General features: G+C 35.9%; 1 protein-coding gene across 1 annotated transcript; it reads left to right on the forward strand.

Moving 5' to 3' along the window:
• The first annotated feature begins 5732 nt into the window (after positions 1–5732).
• On the forward strand, positions 5733–21984 carry LOC143896309 (uncharacterized). Its single transcript, XM_077404089.1, has 2 exons — positions 5733–7359; positions 19355–21984. The coding sequence occupies exon 2, from the start codon at positions 19365–19367 to the stop codon at positions 20307–20309; it is 945 nt and encodes a 314-aa protein (XP_077260215.1). The 5' UTR covers positions 5733–7359; positions 19355–19364; the 3' UTR covers positions 20310–21984.
• The last annotated feature ends 1030 nt before the right edge of the window (positions 21985–23014 follow it).

Below are 23014 nucleotides of genomic sequence, written 5' to 3' on the forward strand. Positions count from 1 at the left end.
GATAACGATTGAACAAAAATCGAGACTTTCGAATTTTTCCCGCGAAACCGAAACGCTCGTTTTTTAAAAGTCACTTAGATGCGCATTATAATGAGATTTCTCCTCGATCGTGAGACGTTTACTCCACTTCTCGGATCAACGAGATGAAATTTCGGGCGCACGGACAAAAGCGACTCGCTCTTTCACGTGAATCACCGTGAAATTCCTTCGCCCGGTGGCTCCTCGGTCCCGTTAAATCGGATGCACGTGTTATGCTAATTGGTTCATATAAGCCAAGTTAATTGCTTCAACTTGCCTTGTTCTCACGAAGGCGTATTTGGCCACGCCAGTTTTTAATTATGTCGAGATTATGGGCCATATGCTTTTATCATATGGCTTTATATATGGAATGTCAAAGCGGAATGGGGAAATAGTGAAATTCTTTCTTTCTCCGCTCTTCGTCGCAGGATTTAAATAATTAAAAGTGAAAACGGCGTGTCTATTTGATAGCGATCCGAACATATGAATAATAAATAACATGTATAATTCATTTATTATTTTTTTTACTATCGGCAATATGTAATTATTTCTATTTTCGTTGTGATTATTAGTTATTATATTTCCATAATGTTTCTATATTGTACATACATACTCGAAAACTTTTGAAAGAGTTTGGGAGGTGATCGATATACAACCAATTTAAGGGAAAAGATCCAAGACTAATATAGTGTGTAATGTTCATTGACATATTTAATAAAAGATGCCTGATCACAACGTAGGTCGAAGCACGCCAGATATAGAAATTTTCAGGTTTTGGTAATATAAGTAATTAATTTGCGTTTTACATTTGACGCAAATTTTGGATTTATATTCTATCTTTTATGCAAATCAGTTCTGATCATTTCGCGCATGTAAAAGCATTAGATTCATCGAATAGTGACTATATCTCGTGAAATATATCACATCGGCGATGTTCCGAATATTCTGCTGCAAAATTATAAAATATATTGGCAAAGCGGAAATAAACAGAACCAGAACAAGTTCAATTTGTGTGAAAAAAAGTCCTAAAACGGATTTGCGCAAAAATGCAAGCAAATCACTGATATATTACCAAAATCGAATATCGTTTCATTTTGATCATGATTTCATGTTTAATCCTTCAACTCACGCTGATTAAGCATTTTTTTTTACTCCTCTTAGTGAACGCTATACGTCTCGGATCTTTTTTTTTTTTTTTTTTTTTTTTTTTTAATATCCTACGTACGTCGGCAATCCAGCCCGTTAACAGGACATCAATATATATTGTATACATGTATACACGTGCGCATTTTTTGTTGGCCCAATTATCAGGCTGTGCAAAACGTGCAAGTATGCTGTATCAATGAACCACTATGATGCCGATATGTTTTTTTTTCCCGTCTGACTACGAAGTTTCGTCCCGTTTCACGGTCGAAGCGTGATGGCTGAGAGAAGAAACGCATGCGGCACGGGCTCGCTTGCTGCTCGTTAACAGCGCTGTTAAAAAAAATTAAGTAGTTTATAGTTATATCAATGTCTTTCCTAATTAAAGTGTAGTCCTCATTTATAAATTTATAAAATAATTTTGATCGATCATGTCATTACCCGATGAAACATTTTTTATATAAATTATATGGATAATGATAAACGCACTCTCGACAAGTCTTAAAATTCAACAAGCGATCAGAACTCAATGAATCCGGATCTCTTGCGTGCAATCGATATTATATTTAAATTATAACACACGTGGCGGCAATTTGTTTCTCTCTAGTTTTTCCTCTTCGTCATCACGAAACGCGCCCGTGCGCGCGCGCGTGTATCCTGCAACGCCAGACTGCGCTTCCACAATGCGGAACGTCGAGTGTGTCTCTTCAAGTGTAGTTTATACTTTTAAGGATTACAATTTGCTGACGCGCCTTTCGATAATTAAATGCGGTCCCCGTAATTATATAAATTCGTGCGCGGAGGCGGTATCGCGAGAGCGTTAATACGATTATATACGATACCGCCTCCGTGAATGAACGCGTTGAAAAATAAATATAAATGATATTATTGCGTGCACACACCTACGTGGTAAAGACGGGAAAGGACATTACAGATGCGCGTTACTGCCTGTAAATGTAATTTCAGACGCTCGTAATTTCGCAGATCGCGTAATTACGGGCATCACGCAGTGATAATAAGGAGAACACGCGTTGTTACGCGTTTTTATCGCCATAAATATAGCTTTTTCTTTTTCTAGGAAATTGTCAGCCATCGTTCGCTCGTCGTTCGGAAAATGCTATATTAACTCGGTTGTCGTTAACTTTTATCATCGATTTGTCGATCTAAGCAATTATGGCCGGTATTCATAGTCAGATCTTATATTTAAGACGGTCTTAAATATAAGATCCGACTATGAATACTATGATTGAATTTTAAGGTCGAAAGCGTTTTAGAAATATTTATAGTTTTGTAAAACATCAGCGTATACCGGCCGTAATGTTTGTACGCGATTTTCTCGTTGGTCTCTCACGTTAAAATCAATTGCGTGTGAAATCCATTCCATTTTTGCCCGAAGATCGACGCGGAACTTAATCTGGTTAATAATTCTCCGTGACGTCCGAAATGGAACGGACAAACGATCTTTTCGGAAACGAAACGACGTATTTCCGTACACTTTCTCCTACTAATACGCCCGACCAGTTGTATACGAATTTATAATGGATTTTTGTATACGATTTCTCTCTCGATGCCTGTTCAATGAATTTTCGTCCGACGTGCCAGTTATATCTCTAAGAGACTGAGCATGAATTATACACATGCAAATTCCCAACTTACTTCGCTTCCCGTTGATGCAGTCTATTATTTATTTTTCTATAATTTAACAAGTACATTGTCGGACGAATTTCTAATGGATTTTTGTATGAATTTATAATGGATTTTGTACGATTTCTCTTTCAATGTAGCTTCTGACGTGCCAGTTGTATCGTTGAAAGATTGAGCATAAACTACACATATAAATTTCCAAGCTACTTCATTCCCGTTGACGCAGTCTGTTATATATTTTGTAAAGTTACACTGTTAAACTCGTAGCGTCAAATTATATACTCCATTTGTATCATTTTTAAAACCATTCCTGTAGGTCGCCACTGCTCTTTGTACTCAATATATCATTAATTTAACTAAACCAATAAAGTTAAAATAATACTGTTTTGTGTTAAAATAATAAATTTCGACACACATGGTAGTTAAAAATAACAAAGTATTATTTAACTCAAAATATTGGTTTAAATTTCATCCTTTAATATTTAACAGTGTAATAAGTGCAAATTAAACATCGTTGGAGTTATACGAATTTATAATGGATTTTTGTATACGATTTCTCTCTCTCGATGTCCATTTAATTAATTTTCTTCCGACGAGTCATATTTCTAAGAAATTAAGCACAAATTACAAATAAAAATTCCCAAGTTACTTCGCTCCCGTTAATGCAGCCCGTTATAATTTTTCAAATTTAATAAGTGCAAATTAAAAATTTAGTCAGTTTTCGCACGATAATTAAAATTCCTATAATTATTCGATGAACGCGAAGTACGGTACCAATATAAAATCGTATATAGCGTTCTCACCGTGCGCCAAAACTTTCTCGAGTGGCACAACGGGAAGAGGAACGGGAACAATCGCGTTTTCAAAAGCGCGATACCGCGCGTGCCGCATTTTCCACGCCTGGATAATTCGATTATCCGCGCATTTGGAAAGCGGACGGATTTTCGACTTCGTCCATTTGACGGTCACATCTCTGCGAGACGGTATACTTGCACGTCTCTCTCATCGCGAGATATCCGCGCGTCTCGCGTATTATTTTACCGCTAGATTAAGCTGACCGACGCGAGCCGCACGGCGACGCGACGTATATCGAATAAAATACAAATAACGTCACGCTATCCGAGTTTCACGCGAGAAACCGAGTCACTCTCCTGTGGCTTTTCCCGTAAATACAGCGCGGACTAGATTTTTCCAGATCTAGGATAGGTATGCGATCCACTGCCGGAGATCACGCGTCCGTCGCGTTGGTACACGGTCGAAAGCTGCTACGAACCGCGTGTCGTTATTATTCCGTGTCGGAGAAACGTGTAATCTGACTTTAAATGGATATTCTTTTTTAGTTTAGACTTTAAACGGACATACGTTTGGTTTCCGCTTTAATGAATAGCTCTGGTGCGCCCGATTATTACGAATACACGCGTCCTCGTGTTTGATAAATCTCAGCGTTGATTTGCGGCTCTCATCGAATTGCGATAAAAAGATGTTGAAAACGATCTGTATTTAAATAGTTACTTAATTATTATTATTACTAATAGTTGTTTTAGCCTTGCTGTTTTACAGTACATGACAGAAGTTCTTTACGACAAAATGCAATGACACGGCGCTGAGGAATATATAATATAATTTAGCGCACGATGATTTCTGGCTAGAAACTCCATTTAGAAATTTAGATTGTGCCTGATAAACGCGAGATTTCTCGGCGAACATTCGTGCGGAAAGCACTTTGAGGAAACAAACTGCGGATGCAAATCTCGAAACACGCGGCGCGCTGTTAAATGTTAAAGGATGAAATTCAATATACCTTGAGATAAATAACATTTTTTTATTTTTAACCATTATGTATGTCGAAGTTCATTATTTTAACATAAAAAAATGTTATTTTAACTCCATTGATTTAGTTAAATTAACATCGTTTTAGTTAAATTATCGACATATTGATTAGGAGCAGTAGCGACCTATTAGGAATGGTTAGAAATGATTCAAATTGAGTATAATTTGACATTACAAATTTAACAGTGCAATTTCCCAGTTATGAATGAACATTTTCTTACGTTCGATCTTCGCTTTAACGAGAAATAGCTCTGTTCGCACTCGTCTTGAGACTAAATCTCGCGTTGCATTCGTTCTTGACGATTTTTACGCGAAAACTGATAGGTTATCAAATTATAAAAATGTTGGAGAAATGCAAAATTATTAACTACTTAAATATTTCCAAGGAAATCATCTTGTTATTCTCGCTGTCTTCGCAGGATTCGTTGTCACGAAGATTAGAAAATCCTCGCGTAAATGCAACGCGACGACGTGCCGAGGAGTCGATGTAATTGAGTGTGCGATAATTTCTGGCTGAAAACCACTGAAAACTCCATTTGCAACTCTAGAAAATTAGATTGTGACTGATAAACGCGCGATTTCTTAGCAAACGCGGAACGGCACTTTAGAGAAACGGATCGCGGACGCAAATCTCGATACACAATTCCTAGAGACCGATTCGCTACCAATCATCGTTCATCATCATCTCGTTCGGCCGGGATTTATATACCACTCTTCTGTCTTACGCGCCTTCGCGAAAGTTTAACGAACCAGAAACGGCGTCTCGCTATTTCGATACGAGTGTCGCGCGTACGGTATTCCCCAACGAGAATTTCACACGACGAATATATTCGCACCGTGAACTGTAAACTTTACTGACTTAACCGCTCTTACGGTTTTTGCGAAACTGAGAGATCTTTTGCTCCACTCAGAAAGAAAAGATAATCTTCTTATATAAGAATTTTAATTTTTTATTTAAACTTTTTTTTTCTCGGTTGAACTATATAAATGACTTCAAGCAAGTTCTCTTCGTTTAACACAATATAATCCCATTTCCAAGATTATAGATTCTTGCATATGTATTATATATACGAGCATGTATGTATAAGTCTTTTGATTTGACACTTCTTTTTTTCTGCGTAATTTTGCGCTAACCGTCTATTAATCTTCGAGCTATTTTTAAGGAAATCTCGAGGCAAGTAGTTAGTACCTTTGAAAATTCCTTTGAAACTTTAACAGTAAAGATTTTTTTTATTCGACTTAACTGGCTATCTTTATAACGTTAATAACAGTTAATTATTCACTGACGAAGTAAAAGTTACACGTATTTGGTTTCCACACTTTAAGTCTATTTTTGTATTTCATTTGTTTATTAAACTGATAAAATTTTGCACTCTTTCTTGAAGTATTTTACATGTTCAAAATAAAATAATATAAGCAGCAGATAAGAGTGTGGTCGTTAGCTTCTCTATGCCACTCTACGTGCCACTATACGCATTGTAAAATAGATCGTGTACAGTAGCAATAGCGGTACCTATTGATATAGCGAGAATGCGGAGAAAGTCGATACTGAGATCAAGGAGTACCAAGTAAAGGCACAATATCGAAGACTTCACGAACTTCATTAATCACGAAAAGAAAACTAAATTGGTTCGAACGAGGTAACGATGAGCCAATGAATGAAAAGGTACCCGCTGATCTGCTGACGATGCGAGCGATAAAATAAAAAACTTACATTATGTAAATCTGATGTATATTTGAACATAAAATGTATATAAAGTTTAGAGTTTAGAGGGGAAAAAAAACGTGAAAATTGTGCGGATCTCTTCGAGAGGAACGGCCTTGAATTGTATTCCTCAAGATTGTTCCTTACCGCTTTATTATCTTGACACGATAGGCGTGTCACAAAATGGGATTCTTCCTTTCCTTTCAAAAGGGATTAACATTAAGAGCAAAGCAATTAAAACGAATCTCACAATTAGGCTATTTAGTGAAAAGAGAAAGGATAGGGAGCTAAACGTAACAAGAGCTAATAGTATAATTGTGAATTAATAAATATATTTTACGCGTACACACACACACACACGCACGCACGCACGTATACGTCAAATTGACGAAAGGATAGCGAGTTGTCGAGAAACCGTCAAGAGGATTCGGCGGGGTGGTGGATTCATTGGTAAAACAATTCAACGGCAGTTCGTATACGGTGCCTGCGATCATTACGGACGCATGATCAAGAGCAAAAGTGTCATAAAGAGTGAAGATGCGCCAGGAAGAGTGAAGCGTCGAAAGAGGTGTGAACGCGAACGAAAGTGTGCCGTTCGTATACGTCGACGTGCGTGTTGTCCTAGGGGGGGGAGGAGACGTGAGACTCTCCTCGGACACCAAGAAGAAGCGTCCGAGTAGCGTGTGCTCTCGGGGTACAACGTTTGCCTCAGTGGGGGCAGCGACATAAGTACAGACCATCTTAAGAAAAACCCCACATTCTGATAGCAGATCGCAGACCCACGGAGTCGGTGAACTTGTGCGATACAATTTGTGCGACACCTTGCGAGTAGCCCCGCGGGCTCAGCTGACCGAAGGGAATCGGGAGAGAGAGAGAGAGAGAGAGAGAGAGAGGAGGGTCAGGGCGTTCGAATGTATCTTGGAAAGGGCTGCTGCATCCGCGAACGAAAGGAAGAGACGTTTGGGACGGACCTTCGCGTTATCCATCGTATCGTTTTGCCTGCGAGACTCGCATACGCGGTGAGTACTTAACGCGCGTGAGTTTCTTTCGCAATTTCTCGAATGTGAATTTCGAAACGAAACGATTGTGCTCTGAAACGCACGATCATGATGCTTAATTGCGGGGTAATTGCGCGGAAATTTCGTGGAATTGGGATCACGCGGATCGCCTCGATCGAAATGCGCGATGCGGATTTTTTAACGTGGCGTAAACAATAATATAATAGAAAAGTAATGGGAAGAAAATAAGATCGCGAGATAGATGAAAGCTTTTAAACGAGAGCTCGCGGAAAGAGGAAACGCTTTAAATACGCGCTTAAATAATTTGACGAATCTTAAACTCTGATTTAAATATATTTATTTATCTTACGAGCATCAGTTTATAATTTGTTAATTGAAATGTCTGTGTGATCTGTGTCACCCTCAGACTGACAGTCGACCAAATCATAGACTGCAATGGTTGCTTTGATCGCACGCGAGTTTGGCTCATGCAATTTTTAACAAAGTCCAAGATTGTTATCTGTGACATACACCGATTATTTATGTCATTATTTATTTCATTTAAATGTGTCAATTGATTATGCGAAAGGAAGGACATGATCGAGTTAGTTTAATTAAACTGTTAAATTCATAGTGTTAAGTTATATATTTATTTATTTATTCGAGTCATTTTTAACCATTTCTATAGGTTGCCATTACTCCTATTAAAAACAGGAAAAATATGTCGTAAATTTAAATAAATCAATGGAGTTAAAATAATACTTTTTTGTGTTAAAATAATAAATTTCGACACACATGGTATGACCAATAACAAGGTATTGGTTTAAATTTCATCCTTTAATATTTAACAGCGCGTAACGTTTTAAGTGAGACACATTAAAGCTTTTATTACATATTACATCACTATAATCTTCGCGTTTTTATCGTTATAAAAGACTTCATCTCTCGGCACGATACCACCCACGCGATTATCTGCGTACAGAAGTTAGTGTGATCACGTACGACCTTTCGCGGGTGATCGCCGCATTAGCGTTATGTCGATCACGATCCCTATCGCCGTTCCATCGATTGGTATTCGCGCAATGTCCATCGATCCGTCCGCACAGCTGGTCGAGCATGGGAAAAGCGCGAAGAATTCTTTTGATTTAAATCAACTTGGCGATCGGCATCTTCGCGACGTGTGCCGCTCGTGAATGATAATGAAAAGTTACCTCTTCTCTCGTTGTTTCACTGTCGCTATCATCTGACTCACGATCTGTACGCGACACCGTGTATTTGTCGTTTCTATTAGTTTGACCGAATCTAATTGTTAACTTTATCATGATGGAATCCGCGACGCTATTATTATATTAATACTTAATTCATATTTTAGGTTGCAAGAGTCAACCATAAATAATTCCGTTCCATTTCTTTTTCCAACGCTGCAAGATAACGTTAGTGTAACGTGACCAATCTGACTGATCAATCGGACGACTCACCAGTCGACAAAATGATCTCAGATTCTACAGGGTGCTGCAAAAAAATGTTAACACTTACATGGAAGTAACATTTTTGGAGAAACAGAACTGATAACCCAAGACATCAATGTATTTTGTCTTCGAATACTCCTCTCAACTTCGTCACTATTGTCAAAACGCATTCTTGGAATCTTCTCCGGGTGGTCTCCAGAGCCTTAAAGCTTCTACAGCCCTTAATTACTTCCATATAAGTGTTAACATTTCTTCGAAGCACCCTGCAGTTTGACCTATTGTGTCTTCGCCTAAAATTATTGCCAAGTTATTCCTCGACAATCGTCTCTGCTTCCCTTGCAAATCGTCGTTCTTCACCTATGAGAATAATGCAAAAGCTCACTTTTATTTGCGGACTCGATCGTTCGCTCGTGAGGTGGATCGTAAAAAAAACCCGCTCGTGTATCCGAACGATTTTCGCATTCGCTATGCACTGCAACGAAACGGCCAACCGGTTCGGATTAGAGTTCTCTAAATTTCACCTCTTAAAGATTCCAAATGTAAATAACTGCGCTCGTAATAAATGGTCAATTTCTTGCGGTAAGCCGCCAAGAGTCAATGGTAGCGGCGGCGCGGAGGAAGGAAGCGCTTCGTGCCTCGAACATATTACTTTGCCGTGTGCAGCATCTGGAAAACGAGGTGTAGATTATTTCGCGATTTATGTACTCTCGAAATTCGACTCGACTATCGAGAACTGTATCTTGACTTTTTTACGCGGAAGTAATTCAATCCGGCGTAATTCACGAAAGGGAAGGGGATGTTGTTTTAAAATTATTTATCGTAAAGTAATATCAATTGGGATTACATACGTGCATCAAACAACTTTCTCTGCTTGATACATATATAATCCCAAAATTCATTTTATACGACGATACGTTTCCAGAAATGTGATTTCCTTCTACGAATACTGATTGTGAGCAGAGGCTTGGAAACGAGGTGAAAGTTTTTAGATAGCAGGACATGAGAATAAATTGTATTGATGTTTAAATTGGATGTTACTTCGTGCGGCATTCGTGATATTGAAATCTAGGATAGTAAGATGCGATCCTTGAACTTATAAGAAAGACGAGATCTCTAATAAGAGAAAAGGAGTGGTGTATAACATTGCAATAAAAAATGTAATTATTTCATATGGAATGCAAATTGGGAAGTAATTTATTGAAAGTACAAGCTTCGGCAAAGTTTGTGCTTGCGTCATCGATCGAATATAGTTTTTCTTAACAGTTTTTACGTTTTCTTTCGTTCAACAAGTGATTTTTTCTCGAGTTAGAGAGTTACGTTCCGATAAATCGCCAACAATTTAGGAAATTAGAAAATGTATATGTGCAATGTATATTGAAGCGAGATGTGAATTTTGAACAAATAAAGATTAATAAATTGAAGAAAGTATAAGAGGAGAAATCGTTCGATATCATAACTTTTGCAAATAATTTTAGGTAATGACGTAACTGTTAATAGATTCGGAAGAATTTTGCTTCCATTTTAACTTATGTCTATTACGAGACAGATATAAAAGGCTCACAGCAGTAATTTGAAGTAGATAATCCACGTATCGTAAGTCTAAACGACTCTTGTAAATGCTACACTTTGATATATAAATATATGCGAATAACAATGTTGCCGCTAATCTAAATTCTCGAATAATTCTATCTTAAAAAACGACATATTTAAAACACATGCACACAAGCACAAATCGTTGCTCTATCTAGGTTAATCGATTCGTGCATAAGATCGTTTACAAATATACCGTTGCTTTATGTCATTAATGTTTTGCGCATCCTTATAAAAAATAACAAATGTAGTTTATCTTCGCAAAAAGATGGGTACTTACGAACAGGTCAGGATTCTCGCCGAAATAATTAATGAATTGCCAATTTGTAATGCCACACGGTAAGCAATGATTAATACACCATACAAGACTTATCAAAAGATGTCAATTTTCAATTTACGCGCGTCAAAGAAGCATAGTTCGCGTTATGTTTGAGAAAATAAAAAAAAATCTTTTCACAGATTCTTTTTACGAAAGTTCATGCATGCATGCATGAATTCATTTTGTGATTGCATTGGAAGAGTTGGAAAAGATTATTTGGTTTTACAATTAGAAGATTTATCGCGAAAGATGTAACATTATTTACAAACTACTTGGATGAGAAGTAAGAGATGAATGAAAGTATGAAGGTGTGTTAAGATGATTATTGCTTGATAGAAGTTCGTTTTGAGAAAATTATTAGAACGTACACGAACCGATTTGATTTAACTTCCTACTTTACAAAATATTATATTGCATAAGAATATAATATATATAATAAAAGATTTGCTTTTTATTTAAAAATTCAATTATTAATTGCATACATTTATATTAATTTCTACAACATGAAATTAAATGTAAATAAAAAATAAGAATTTTTAAAAAGGAAAACTATTAAGTTAGTTTTTATCTGATTTCATTGATTATAAATTCACATTTGCATATTGCGATCTGATTTTAGAAAAAATGCATTAATTAATGTAAAGACTGACCAATTTGACGAGACAGCCGCTTCTATAATCGCATAATGGAGTTCCATATAGTTGTAACAAAATTTGTTTTATAAAATATTCATCATCGTCGATACCGAATTAATGCAAAAAACTGGCACTTTATGAGAATTATTACGAGAGTATAAAGAAAAAGAAAATTTTTTACAATCGCCTAGAAAATGATCGTTATATAAAAGTAACTCACATGAACAATTTAATAAAGTAACATCTTGACTTTGATCCGCAAAGATGTTTGCCCACATGCAATAGCATAGATATTATAAAAGTAGATTTGATCGTAGCAATAACCACAATTGTACAATATTGAGAGTATCACATGCCGCGTGCATTCAGCGATCAAATTTCTCTATAATATTTCAGAAAATTACCTTTCCCCTGACATCATTAATAATACAACTCAATTATGCTTTATTTTGTGAAAGAACCGACAAGAATCGCAAATCTATTGGTAAATGCGAGCGTAATACCGGATGGTATTTAATGCTCTTGATTGTATAGTAACTACATGTTATAGAATAACTTCTTTTGTATAAATTTTTTTATAAATGGACAATGCAATAATAATATTATAATTATTATTCGAAATAGAATGTACACATTAAATTAGTTTGTATAACGTAAACAAATTAGATATTTCCAGGTTCATGGAATCTCAAGTCGATGTTTCTAACGGGCGATTAGTGTTTACTAAACCGTTATTGTGCGTCAAAATAATTTGTGCAACTAAAATTATTTCAAGTTGGGAAAAGGTACATTCGGGATATGGGTTACGGCGTCGTGATACGTTGGAAATCTCATTATATCGTGAAATTACTTGCAGATCGTGCTGCTAAACTCCAAAATTAACAATCGGGTACTGATGTTGGCGCGCGGACTATCGGCATTCCTCAAATCTGGGATTTCTGATGCGATTCGCAGGTAACAATTGCGAACGGTACGGCGAACGATGTGGATTCGCTCGTACTCGATTGTAATCTTGAAAGGAAGCACCTGCAGTCTCGCAGAGTCCTTCGTCGCCTGTCGGTGTAATTATTAGAGAGCCTTGTAAAGTTGCTTATTAGGAGATATCGCCTGTTTAGAATCGCCGTGCGAGCCGAACGGCGATTCTAAATAGGCAATCTCGTATCCTTCGTCTCTCTTCTTGGTTTACTCTTATCTGGGAAAAATTTTTTTTATATAAGAATATATATAATTATATATAAAATATCTCCATATGTTTTTTTCTCTCTTGTATAAATCTCTGTTTGTGTATATAGAAAAAATAATAAGAATAATTGAAAAATAATTCGAAAAATAACTTTTGCATTGTCTTTTTTTACAAAAATTAAATTTGAAATTAGATTTTACAATATTTTATATATAATCATTCTCATTTTCTCAAGCTTTAAATTATAAAAAATGAAAAAAAAAATAATGCGCAAAAATTATCCTTTTAATTATTTTTAAATTCTTATCTATTATTTTTCTTGTATATATAAATAGAGATTATGTAAGAGAAAGAATTTATATATGATTATATATATGAAAAATTTTCTGCCGGATACAAAAGTGGAAATATTACGGTGTGTAACAACTTTTGTCTAGCGGTAATTAGGTCTGTGGAACACCAGAATACACACGTGTACGCTATTGATTGTCAGAATAAAAAAGATCCACGTATAATCGAATTTCATAAAAATGATTAATCGGAAGATTATCTCGCTTAACCAAAATCGTTAAAACCGATCTGCACAAAGATCATTGACAGATACGCTTTATGTAGGATACGCACCATGTAGGATATATTGAGAATTTATTGCAAAATAAAAACTTCTTCAATAGCCTATGAATCATTGTACAAGCTTCCGCGCTACATCCTGCGAAATTCCACGCTGTATCGCCATATCGCGCTAAAATCAGTAGCGTAAAATTGGATGATTAAAGAAGCAGCGAATAAGAACGAGTATCTCGTGGTATAGCTATATCTTTTCTTTCTACGTGTTTTATGTCCAAGAGCGACACGCGTCAATGATGATTTATCCAAATTTATCCAATTATAAAATTGAATCGCCACACCATCGACTTTTTCATTCTCGGTCATATATGTTTACATGTTCGAATTTTAGCTATGAATTTAATCGTCCATTATAAACGCTGATTTAGGATGAATTATTTTTACCGTTTGTCATCGACATATTATAAATAATATAAAAAAAAAACGAGACACTTATAATCACGTCAAATAACATTAAAACCTTCAAAGTGTTATTCTTTCTTCTGCAAAATCACTTTTTGATTTTTATGTAATTCTTTCCTCTGGAAAATATTGTGAACAAAATTTTATAATTCTATTAAATCTCTTCAAAAATGAATGATTTTATCGTTCTTAAAAAATTAAAACTTTATCAAAAGTTATACGAACAATAAAAATTTTTAGAAAACTGATTTTTTAAAATCATAATTAAAAAAAAAGCACCAATCAAAATTTAGCTAGTCATATCAGAAAATGAATAAAAGAAGATGACTCGAATATGTTGACTCGATATTAAAAGGAACATGATAGATGATTTTGTCCTACGATTTCGTAACTCTCCTTTAAAAAGTAGACGTTTCGAAAACGTGGTAGTCATTCGGCTTCCCGCCGTTACGTTCGCATTTCTCTAGTTACGTGTATAGCAAACGATTAAAAGAAAAGAAATAAAGAAGAAAAGAAAGATCGGGCTACGTGATTTTCACCGGACATAACATCTTCCTTCGCTCGGAGTGAAAAAAATGGCCCCGTTTCCGCTTCGCGGAGTATAGGTGCGATTTAATATGCAATTATTCGGGTCAACAATGGGGATCCCCGGCCACGTCCATCACTCGATACCATAACTCTCTCCTTCCGTTGAGATTGAAGGCTGCCCGTATGCCGGGGTAAAAAGGGGAATCTATTTTGTCGAGAAGCGTAGCACGAGATATAATGATACAACGCGTATAAGACGGTAACGTTTAGTGACCACTGTCACTGGACGTATTGGCGAACAGTGGCAATTTGGCCGGAGTTAATTTCGAGTGGCTATACGTTCCGCCAGAGTAAAAGCCATGCGTACGCTTCGATAAGTAATCACCGGACGTGTCGGAAGAGACCAGATTCCACTTCTTACTCCGCGCGAGCACGTTCGGCGATTATCTATGAAAACTGTAACAGAAAAAATGATATATATGTAATAATTCAAGTTTGTCAAAAGTTGGATTCGTTGCTCTACTATCGGATCGTCTAATGAAAACGGATTAGATAGGAAAAAAAATAGGTCGGCGCGGGGAAAATAATGAGAAGAAAAAGCTAATCGTAACATGTGACAGAATGCGATAAGTGTTTTCCTGTTTTCTTCTACGTTAGATTATACACAAGCTAAGTGTCTCCAGGTGTCATTGATAGCAAAATGATACGTTCCACTTACCGGCAGTACACGCGATTCTCCGATCAATGTCTTCATTCTAGATTTGTTGGATCTGTCGCATTTTTCTTGATCTTACCGCTCCTACATAGAGCGACTTTGTAACAAACTGCTGTGCAAACGGTGGCCGAACGAATTCAAAATAATCGGTCGCAAACTGTTTATTAACATTCGCGGACAGGTCTTCATCGGAAATAAAGCGATTCGCGATCTGTTCGCGACCTGGTCCATCAATTCCGATGAAAATCCATTGAATTAAGATAACTACTTTTGTGTCATCTCGATTACGTGCGCGCGCGTCGTAACCTAATCGTGTGCGTTTTGTGAAACCGAACGTTTGTAATGCTCGTCGTGGTCTCACGTATGCCACGAGAGAAATAACACATTATTATGTAGCACTCACAGTGACACATACCGGTGCTTTGTTTCAGGGAAATAACGGTCCGCACGCGTAACGTATACAGTGCGTAATACGAGCGATGAAAAATTATAGTATACATTAACGGTACACATTACGTATAACGTATCGAGTTTAGTTCTGGTTATCTTAATTGTATCTGTATTATCCACACATATCATTGGGAAAATAGTCCAGATAGTTGCGGAGAAATGCCTTGTAATTCATAAATGACTCCGGTAACATATTTTTATACCGCGCGCGTTTTGCGTTTTAATTAATACGTCGGCGTGAATTGAGAGTGTATTATAAGCGCGTGATATGATTGCAAATAAAACGAAGCTTCGGTTATGCACCGATGGAAGAAAACGGTATTTAGAAACAATTGCGGAATGCAGCGTTCGGATATTATTATGACAATCGTGCTTTATCATATCGCGGTGAAACTTACGGAGTCGATGAAATTCCTTCAATGACGATAACGATTGTCCGCAATGGACGATTCAGCACACTTTAATTGGTAATGGCAGAATTAACAGTTACAGAATTAATAAACCGTTAGACAAATATTTCTTACATTCGATGTGGTACATCGCGGTTATTCCTAAGAAACTTAAATTTTTATAGACTATTTCAGAAATATTACATTTTATTTTCTTATCCAAAATCAGTCTAAAAAAGTTAGCAACTTTTTCAAAGCAGCAACATTAATATTTTATTTTTAAACAGTTAAATTTAAGCTTGTAAATTAATTCAATTAAAAATGTTTAAACCATAAAAGTATAACGTTAAGATATCTAAGTTACCATTACTTGCCATTTCTATTGTATGTACATAATTGGATAACAAAGTAATTATAGTCATATAAGTGTATAGCATATACAGGAAAAATAATAAGAATTAAAAAAATAACTGAAAGAATAATTTTTTGTATTATTTCTTTAATAAAAAGATTAAAAAGTAAAGTTTGAAAAATTATTTCAAATTTATTATTTTTTAATTTTAATTAAAAACTACAATTTTATTATTATCATCCGGGTTTGATTATCCGTACAAATAATAATTGGAAAAAAGGTGTTTTGTGGCGATATGTATAATTCCAATTATTGTTGTGTCATAAATATACATTCTATTTATGTTTATATGAAATATATGTATAATAATAAATTATAGATTTATTATTTTATGTTGATGATTAAACAATTTATACCCATAGTCGATAATATCGATATTCTTCAATTACCTGCTGGTAATGTATATATTATACATAATAATTTATACAACTGTATTCCAACATACAAAATGTAAAAAATTTATCCGAGCCATTTATGCCTGATAAAGGTTCAATTAAAAGCAATCAGTTCTGGATAAATCTTTGTGTTTATTCAAGTAGCCTCGGTGGATAATTGAAGAATGTTATTATCGACTACCGACATAAAATTTTCGATCGTCGATATAAATGCCTAAATAATTAGTTTATATATGCGGTAATTTATAATTTATTATTTTTTAGATGCTTCATAAATAAATATACATACTTATGATAACATCGTGTATTGTTGCGAATCTGCACTTCTTATAATTATCACCAGCATAGATAATCAAACGCGGATGAAGATAATAGCAGCGCAGTATTTATTAATAAAATCGAATATTGTCATAGATGTACAATCTATAAAAAAACATGAGGATAATAATAAATCGCAAAGACAATATTATATTATAAACTAATCGTTCAAGTTTTGAGACAATCATGGGAATTTTTACAAGATTATCGATTCTTAACAGTCTTCTCGTTGATGCTAATGCAAATTAAGTTTGCAATCAAGAAACTAGCAAAAACAAATTATGCAAATAAAAAAAAAAAAAGATAACCGGCTATCAGTAGTCAACGAGCTCCATATAATGATGGAGTTATTAAGGCTGCGTGATAAACGTTTATTCACAGACCATCATCAGGTATCATTACACTTGTATTGATTGTATTGATAGTGCTAACATGACCGATGAAAGAACTATCATTTTCTCTAAAGCCTTGTGTCCACGATGCTAGGAATCTCGGACGGAGAAAGAATTAACCAATCGCATTGGTCAATTGCCGAATTATTTAAATATGATTGGTCAATTTTTTCTCCGTCCGAGATCTCGGAGAGCGATTTCTAGTATCGTAGGCTTAAATTACGAAGCGACAGATAAGTGTCTGAATAGAAATGACCATTGAACATTGATCGAAAAGGCAGAGAATAAAAGATAAACTGAAGAACGGAAAGAGGAAAGAGGAAGGCTCTGAGATAATGTAATTCAAGATAGCACATCGAATTATATATTTGATCATAAAATTATTAACGTATATTTCGTGTTTAACGGAAGTTTAGTTTAGTTTAAAGTACATAATAACTCGAGAACAAATTTTTCATATTAATAAAATATATATCCATATATGTTTTCTCTTTCTCTCGTATAATCTCTGCTCGTATATACAAGAAAAATAATAAGAAGAATTAAAAAAATAATTAAAAGGATAATTTTCGCATTTTTTTTTTACAAAAAATGAAGTTGCCCGTATATAATCATATATAAATGTTATAATCGTATATAAAATATAATTATATATAGAATATTGTGTAATCTAATCACACAATTTTACTTTTTGTGAAAGAAACAATACGAAAGTTATTTTTCTAATTATTTTTTAATTATTCTTCTTATTATTTATATACGAACAGAGGTACAGAAGAAGGAAGACATGTATTGGACATATTTTATGTATAATTATATAATTTTTTCCTGAGAGAGCATACCTACAAGGCACATGAATACTCAAAACATTTTTAGAAAGCGCTTCCTCGTAAAGTCATGGATAACCACGGTAGAAAGAAGTAATTAACGTTGTCTCACGATTAGTTGGAACTATTCACCGAGGGGCAAATGTGCGGACGGGTCAATTTCTGCGCGCTCTCGGTCAGCCGACCTTCTGCAAGGTCCTCCCGAGAGTGAGCACGGGAGGACTTCTTCGCGGCTGGAATGCGTGACTCGACGATTTTATAACCCGCTTTCAATTACCCTTCTTGGTGCTCCTGTTTCGTTCGCCATTGCGCCGCGGGGTAAGGCGAGAGGAAGAGGGGAAATACCGCAACGCGAGCAAAAGGCACGGAGCGTCGAAATGCCGGCGACGCGCGTCGTCGCAAACGCGTTTGTATCCTTACCTCTTACCTCCTTTCTTGCCCGCCCACCCTTTTTCTCGCCGCTCCGCACGGGGACGTGATTTATTCGACGTCAGATGTATACACGTACAATTCGCGCGCGCAGCCATGAGGAATAAGGAGATCCGATAATGGTGTGCGTATAGCTAGACAGGAAACGCGTCTTTCCTAAGGACATCCACCCCAACGAGCGGACAATTTGTTTTGGCTCGTTTGCTCGCTCCGTTGAATTCAGAACGATAAGATGTCTGTGAGACATTTAACTTGCTATTTTAACTTGCTATGAAGCAGCAGATTTCTTGCTCGCTGAAATAAAATGACTTCTAATGTTATTATAATTACGAGATAATATGTTATCATAACGATAATGTGACGACTGAATTGGTATTCATCATGTATTCATTATGTGTTAACAATTTTCTTATAAATGAATTAATTTATTATTTTCCTATATAAAACTGTAACATTTGCATTACACGCTTAAAATATTGCCACTAAACGGATATTAATTTTAATTGAATGTTGTAATATTAATTTTTCCACGAAATCTAATACTATTTATTCGATGAAAGCTTTAAATCTATAATTATGTTTCACTTTCAGTAAATTTTTATACACGTAATTTAATAAATACATCATATATTACCTCAATCAACAATATACTGATAAGATATGTTGCTTTTAATAATTTACAATTGCTAAAGCTTAAAAAAAAGGTAAAGACTTCGGTGTATTATTTGATTAACAAAACACGAATTATCTAGATACAATAAACAATCTGAAATTAATGCCTCATCCATATCTCTATGGTTTCCTCGTTCTATTTTATAATAAAAAATATTTATTACAAATTTACAATCGTTTATCCGGTTTCACAAATACTTTCAAATGCACATATACATTGACACTATCTGATAACTTTACAAAGGCATGTTTATCCGTTTTCAGACCCCACACGATGGCACTGGTCCTGTTGATACCTATAATCGGATTTGTGGCAGCAAATCCTTTTCCAAACACTCTGAACGACCGCTTAATCCCTCAAGTCCAAAAAGCGCTTTCGCTTTCCACGGAGAATCGTTTGAACACGCTGGATGGCGGTTCGGACAAAAGAAACGAAACGGTGGAAAATCTCAAAGAGACTCCATCAACCCCGGAGTATACGGTCCATCATCTCGCAACTTCCGAATCGGAGACACGTGAGAATGAGGCGGATGAGAAACGGGTGCAAGGACGAAAGCACAAAGCTATGTTCGTAGACTATCCTCTGATATCGCGTATCTTGCATTACCCGAGGGTGCCCACGTATGAAATCGATTACAACGACAACACGGAGCTGACGACGCAGGATAGATCGTCGGGCGCGTCTAGGAGATACCAAGAGAGCGATATCTTCTACATCCGACTCCCGCCCATTCCATATATGTTCGTACCCGGTCTCGGATACATCTCGCAACTACCTACGTACCCGGGCGCTACCCTGAAGCCCCAGATACCCCTCGTGCCGCAACTAGTCCAGCTGCATCAGCAGCTACACGTGAGACCCGCGCGACCTCAGCCGGCCTCTCAGCAGACCGTTAATCCCTTCATCAAACTGCCTATAGACTTCATAAGCAACGGCAAGCCCACCTCCGTCTATCAGTGGCAGAAGAAGCCTGGCAAGAAGCCAGCCGACAGTCCCATCACGAACCTGGACAACCTGTCGGCGGACTTCGTGAACAACGGTAAGCCGACCTCTATTTATCAGTGGCAGGCGAATTTCAAGCCGGTAAAGAGGCCGGATGATTCGCTCAACAGCCTCGATATGGGACCCTACACCTTCAATGGCAAGCTGACCAGTATGTATCTGCTCGAATCGGACGACACCACCTCGATGCATCAGGCCATACGACGTTCCAATTAGCAAAACGCGCGCACGACTAAATTTGTCTGATTACGTCGAAAGTGGAGAACAACCACAATACAGAAGGAATTTGTAATGTCTTTCTCTTTCTCTCTCTCTCTCTCTCTCTCTCTCTCTCTCTCTCTCTCTCTCTCTCTCTCTCTCTCTCGAGGCGGACGTAACACGAGTGACAAGTATTCCGCGAGTTGGCGAGCACATTTAATGTCAGTTTCAACCTTGGCAGGAGCAGCCGAGTGAATCTGACTATAGTGCTGACCAAGCTTATGACAGTATTCGCGATAATAATATTAATATCGAATAATGTTTCAGATTCATGACTGACGTTACATAATATTCATAATTTATATCTTGTACCATCGTTATATTAACTCGCCGTATTACCGTAATTATTGAAACCGTAATTACTGAAATCTTGTTGCTCGTTGTACGGAAACATTACAAAATACATGAAAATATGGCATTACAACGTTGGAGTATAATAATGTCATAAGTTTGTCAAATTGAATGAAGAATTTGATCAGTTGCTCCACATAGGGAATTATTGAAAATTATTTCAAGCAAAAAGAGGGGCATATATTGAGAGTGTAACGCGGTTATCGATGTTATCCGTTAAGTTATCCGTTTAATGTTCATTAATTAGTAATAGGATATAATATATATAATTCATCGAGCGTTTCGGCTCTAATTTGAGCCATCTTCAGCGATGCGGTAGCAAGTCTCTATTTGCTAAAATAATCTCGCGTTTTCGAACGAACTACAGATGAGTGTTTCCAGATTGAATGGTCTAAAAGCAATGTATTTCACACGAAGAGGTCCGAGTGAAATTTTGACAAATGATCATATTACTAATTAAAGAACATTAAACGGACTGATAATCGAGTAGCATTTTCAATGCTCCCTTTTTCGTTCGTTACTTATTTAATTTCACATTATCAGGAGTCCTTAGTTAATTATCTATTTAATTTAAAAATATTATTTCGCTCAAACACCGTTTTAATTGAAGCAAAGCTTTTCAAGAGAATTATCATATTGCATTGTGTTATTATTATTGATAATAACTTATTAAACATAATTAAATAAAGATATCGTGTACTACGTGATTTTGCAAGTATTGTACAATAATACTTTCAATAGTTAATATTTTATGAATATTTTATAAAATGTGCGAGATGTGTAATTTTGAAACATATTTATTTTTTAATTTTATATTTTTAACGCTGTTACTATATATATTATAGATATTATATAATATTGTGTGTTTTTTTTAAATGTGTAAAAGAGATTATATTATTTAAAGCCGTTGTTTCAGAGTTCGTGTACATTACCGAATATTTATAATATATATAATAATATTTATTGGCCGACGCGATACTCGTGAGTTTGTAAATATGTGAAATATATGTAAAAATGATTTTAAGAGAAAACGAGAACGCACTATAATCATTTTTAATCCCGCCCGTGGTGTTCCGACAAAGTGAAAAGGCATATTTCCTACACTTCGTCACTTATAGCACCAAATATTGACTTGGGACATGGGTTTGGTCAAATTGTCTGGACTATATCCTGCCTGGTTGCAAACATGCGCAATTCATTCAGATTAGACGCGTAAGGGGATTCAATATCAAGATTATTTCGATGCGATCTGACTATGCCATTCCTGCGTATAAAAATATTACGTCTACGTATGTACACATATGGGTGTATGGGTAATGTGTGTGTCGTGCGCACATAAAATATATGAATAAGTTTTACACGACATAAATAAATATTAATATATGTTATTTCAATATTCTGATAATATGTATTACGTTATTTGTTACATCATTTTGATGAACACGGTTTTAAATCATTCTATCTTGAAAGAGACTGGCAGTAATGTAACGACGATGTCTATTTGGCAAATACATTATAATTAATGCCTTAATTAAGTAATTAATACTTTACACAAATATACCTGGTAAAATACGGAAATGCAAGTGTGTAGAATCTCGTTGAAATAATATTACATAAATACATAATTAAGGGAATTATACCGTTTATCCTTCTCGATTACATCACCCAATATTTTTATCACAAAGTTGTTCACGGGATGTAATCGTCCAACGACATCAGGTTTTGCTCGTGTTACACGCGAAACGGTAAAAGGATGTAATGTGTAGGGACAATCTTCGTCGGAAAAAAGATGATTCTCTTCAGTATCTTAAATTTATACGGTCAATTACCGAAAAATGTAGTCCCAGAGGCGAGCGACTCGTCACCGGCGCGGCTGTTGCTTGCAGATATTAAAGTAAATGCGCTGCAACGGGTTGCGAGGGTTCTCATCCAGATACAAAGTGGTCGAGCAAGGTCATAAACACAGAGGTCTATAGATGCATTAGTTTCTATATTTCTCCGCGTCATCCTACCGATGATTAAAAACTCATTCACAGCTGCTCACTTTGGCAATTGTCGCAACAAAATGCAATAAGAATGTCCAAGCATTGATAAACTATAGATGCTTAAGTCGTAAAATTTTAACCGAATCTTCATTGTTTGATAAGGATATTTTATCTGCCGTTATCTTTATGCGCCAAACTTCTTTATATTAATAATATTGTTCGAGTATATAAGAAAATTATTTATATCGAATGAATCAACGAATGTATCTGCATATGAATAGCAAATTATGAGGATATAAGAGGTATAAGCGTGCACAACACACGTAC

This window comes from Temnothorax americanus, unplaced genomic scaffold (assembly GCF_048541705.1).
Source record: "Temnothorax americanus isolate GAGA-0224 unplaced genomic scaffold, ASM4854170v1 Scaffold18, whole genome shotgun sequence".
Taxonomy (NCBI): Eukaryota; Metazoa; Arthropoda; class Insecta; order Hymenoptera; family Formicidae; genus Temnothorax; species Temnothorax americanus.

Bases quoted from the DNA above. Each gene is read 5' to 3' on its own strand.
- LOC143896309 (XM_077404089.1), top strand. From the start codon at position 19,365: ATGGCACTGGTCCTGTTGATACCTATAATCGGATTTGTGGCAGCAAAT.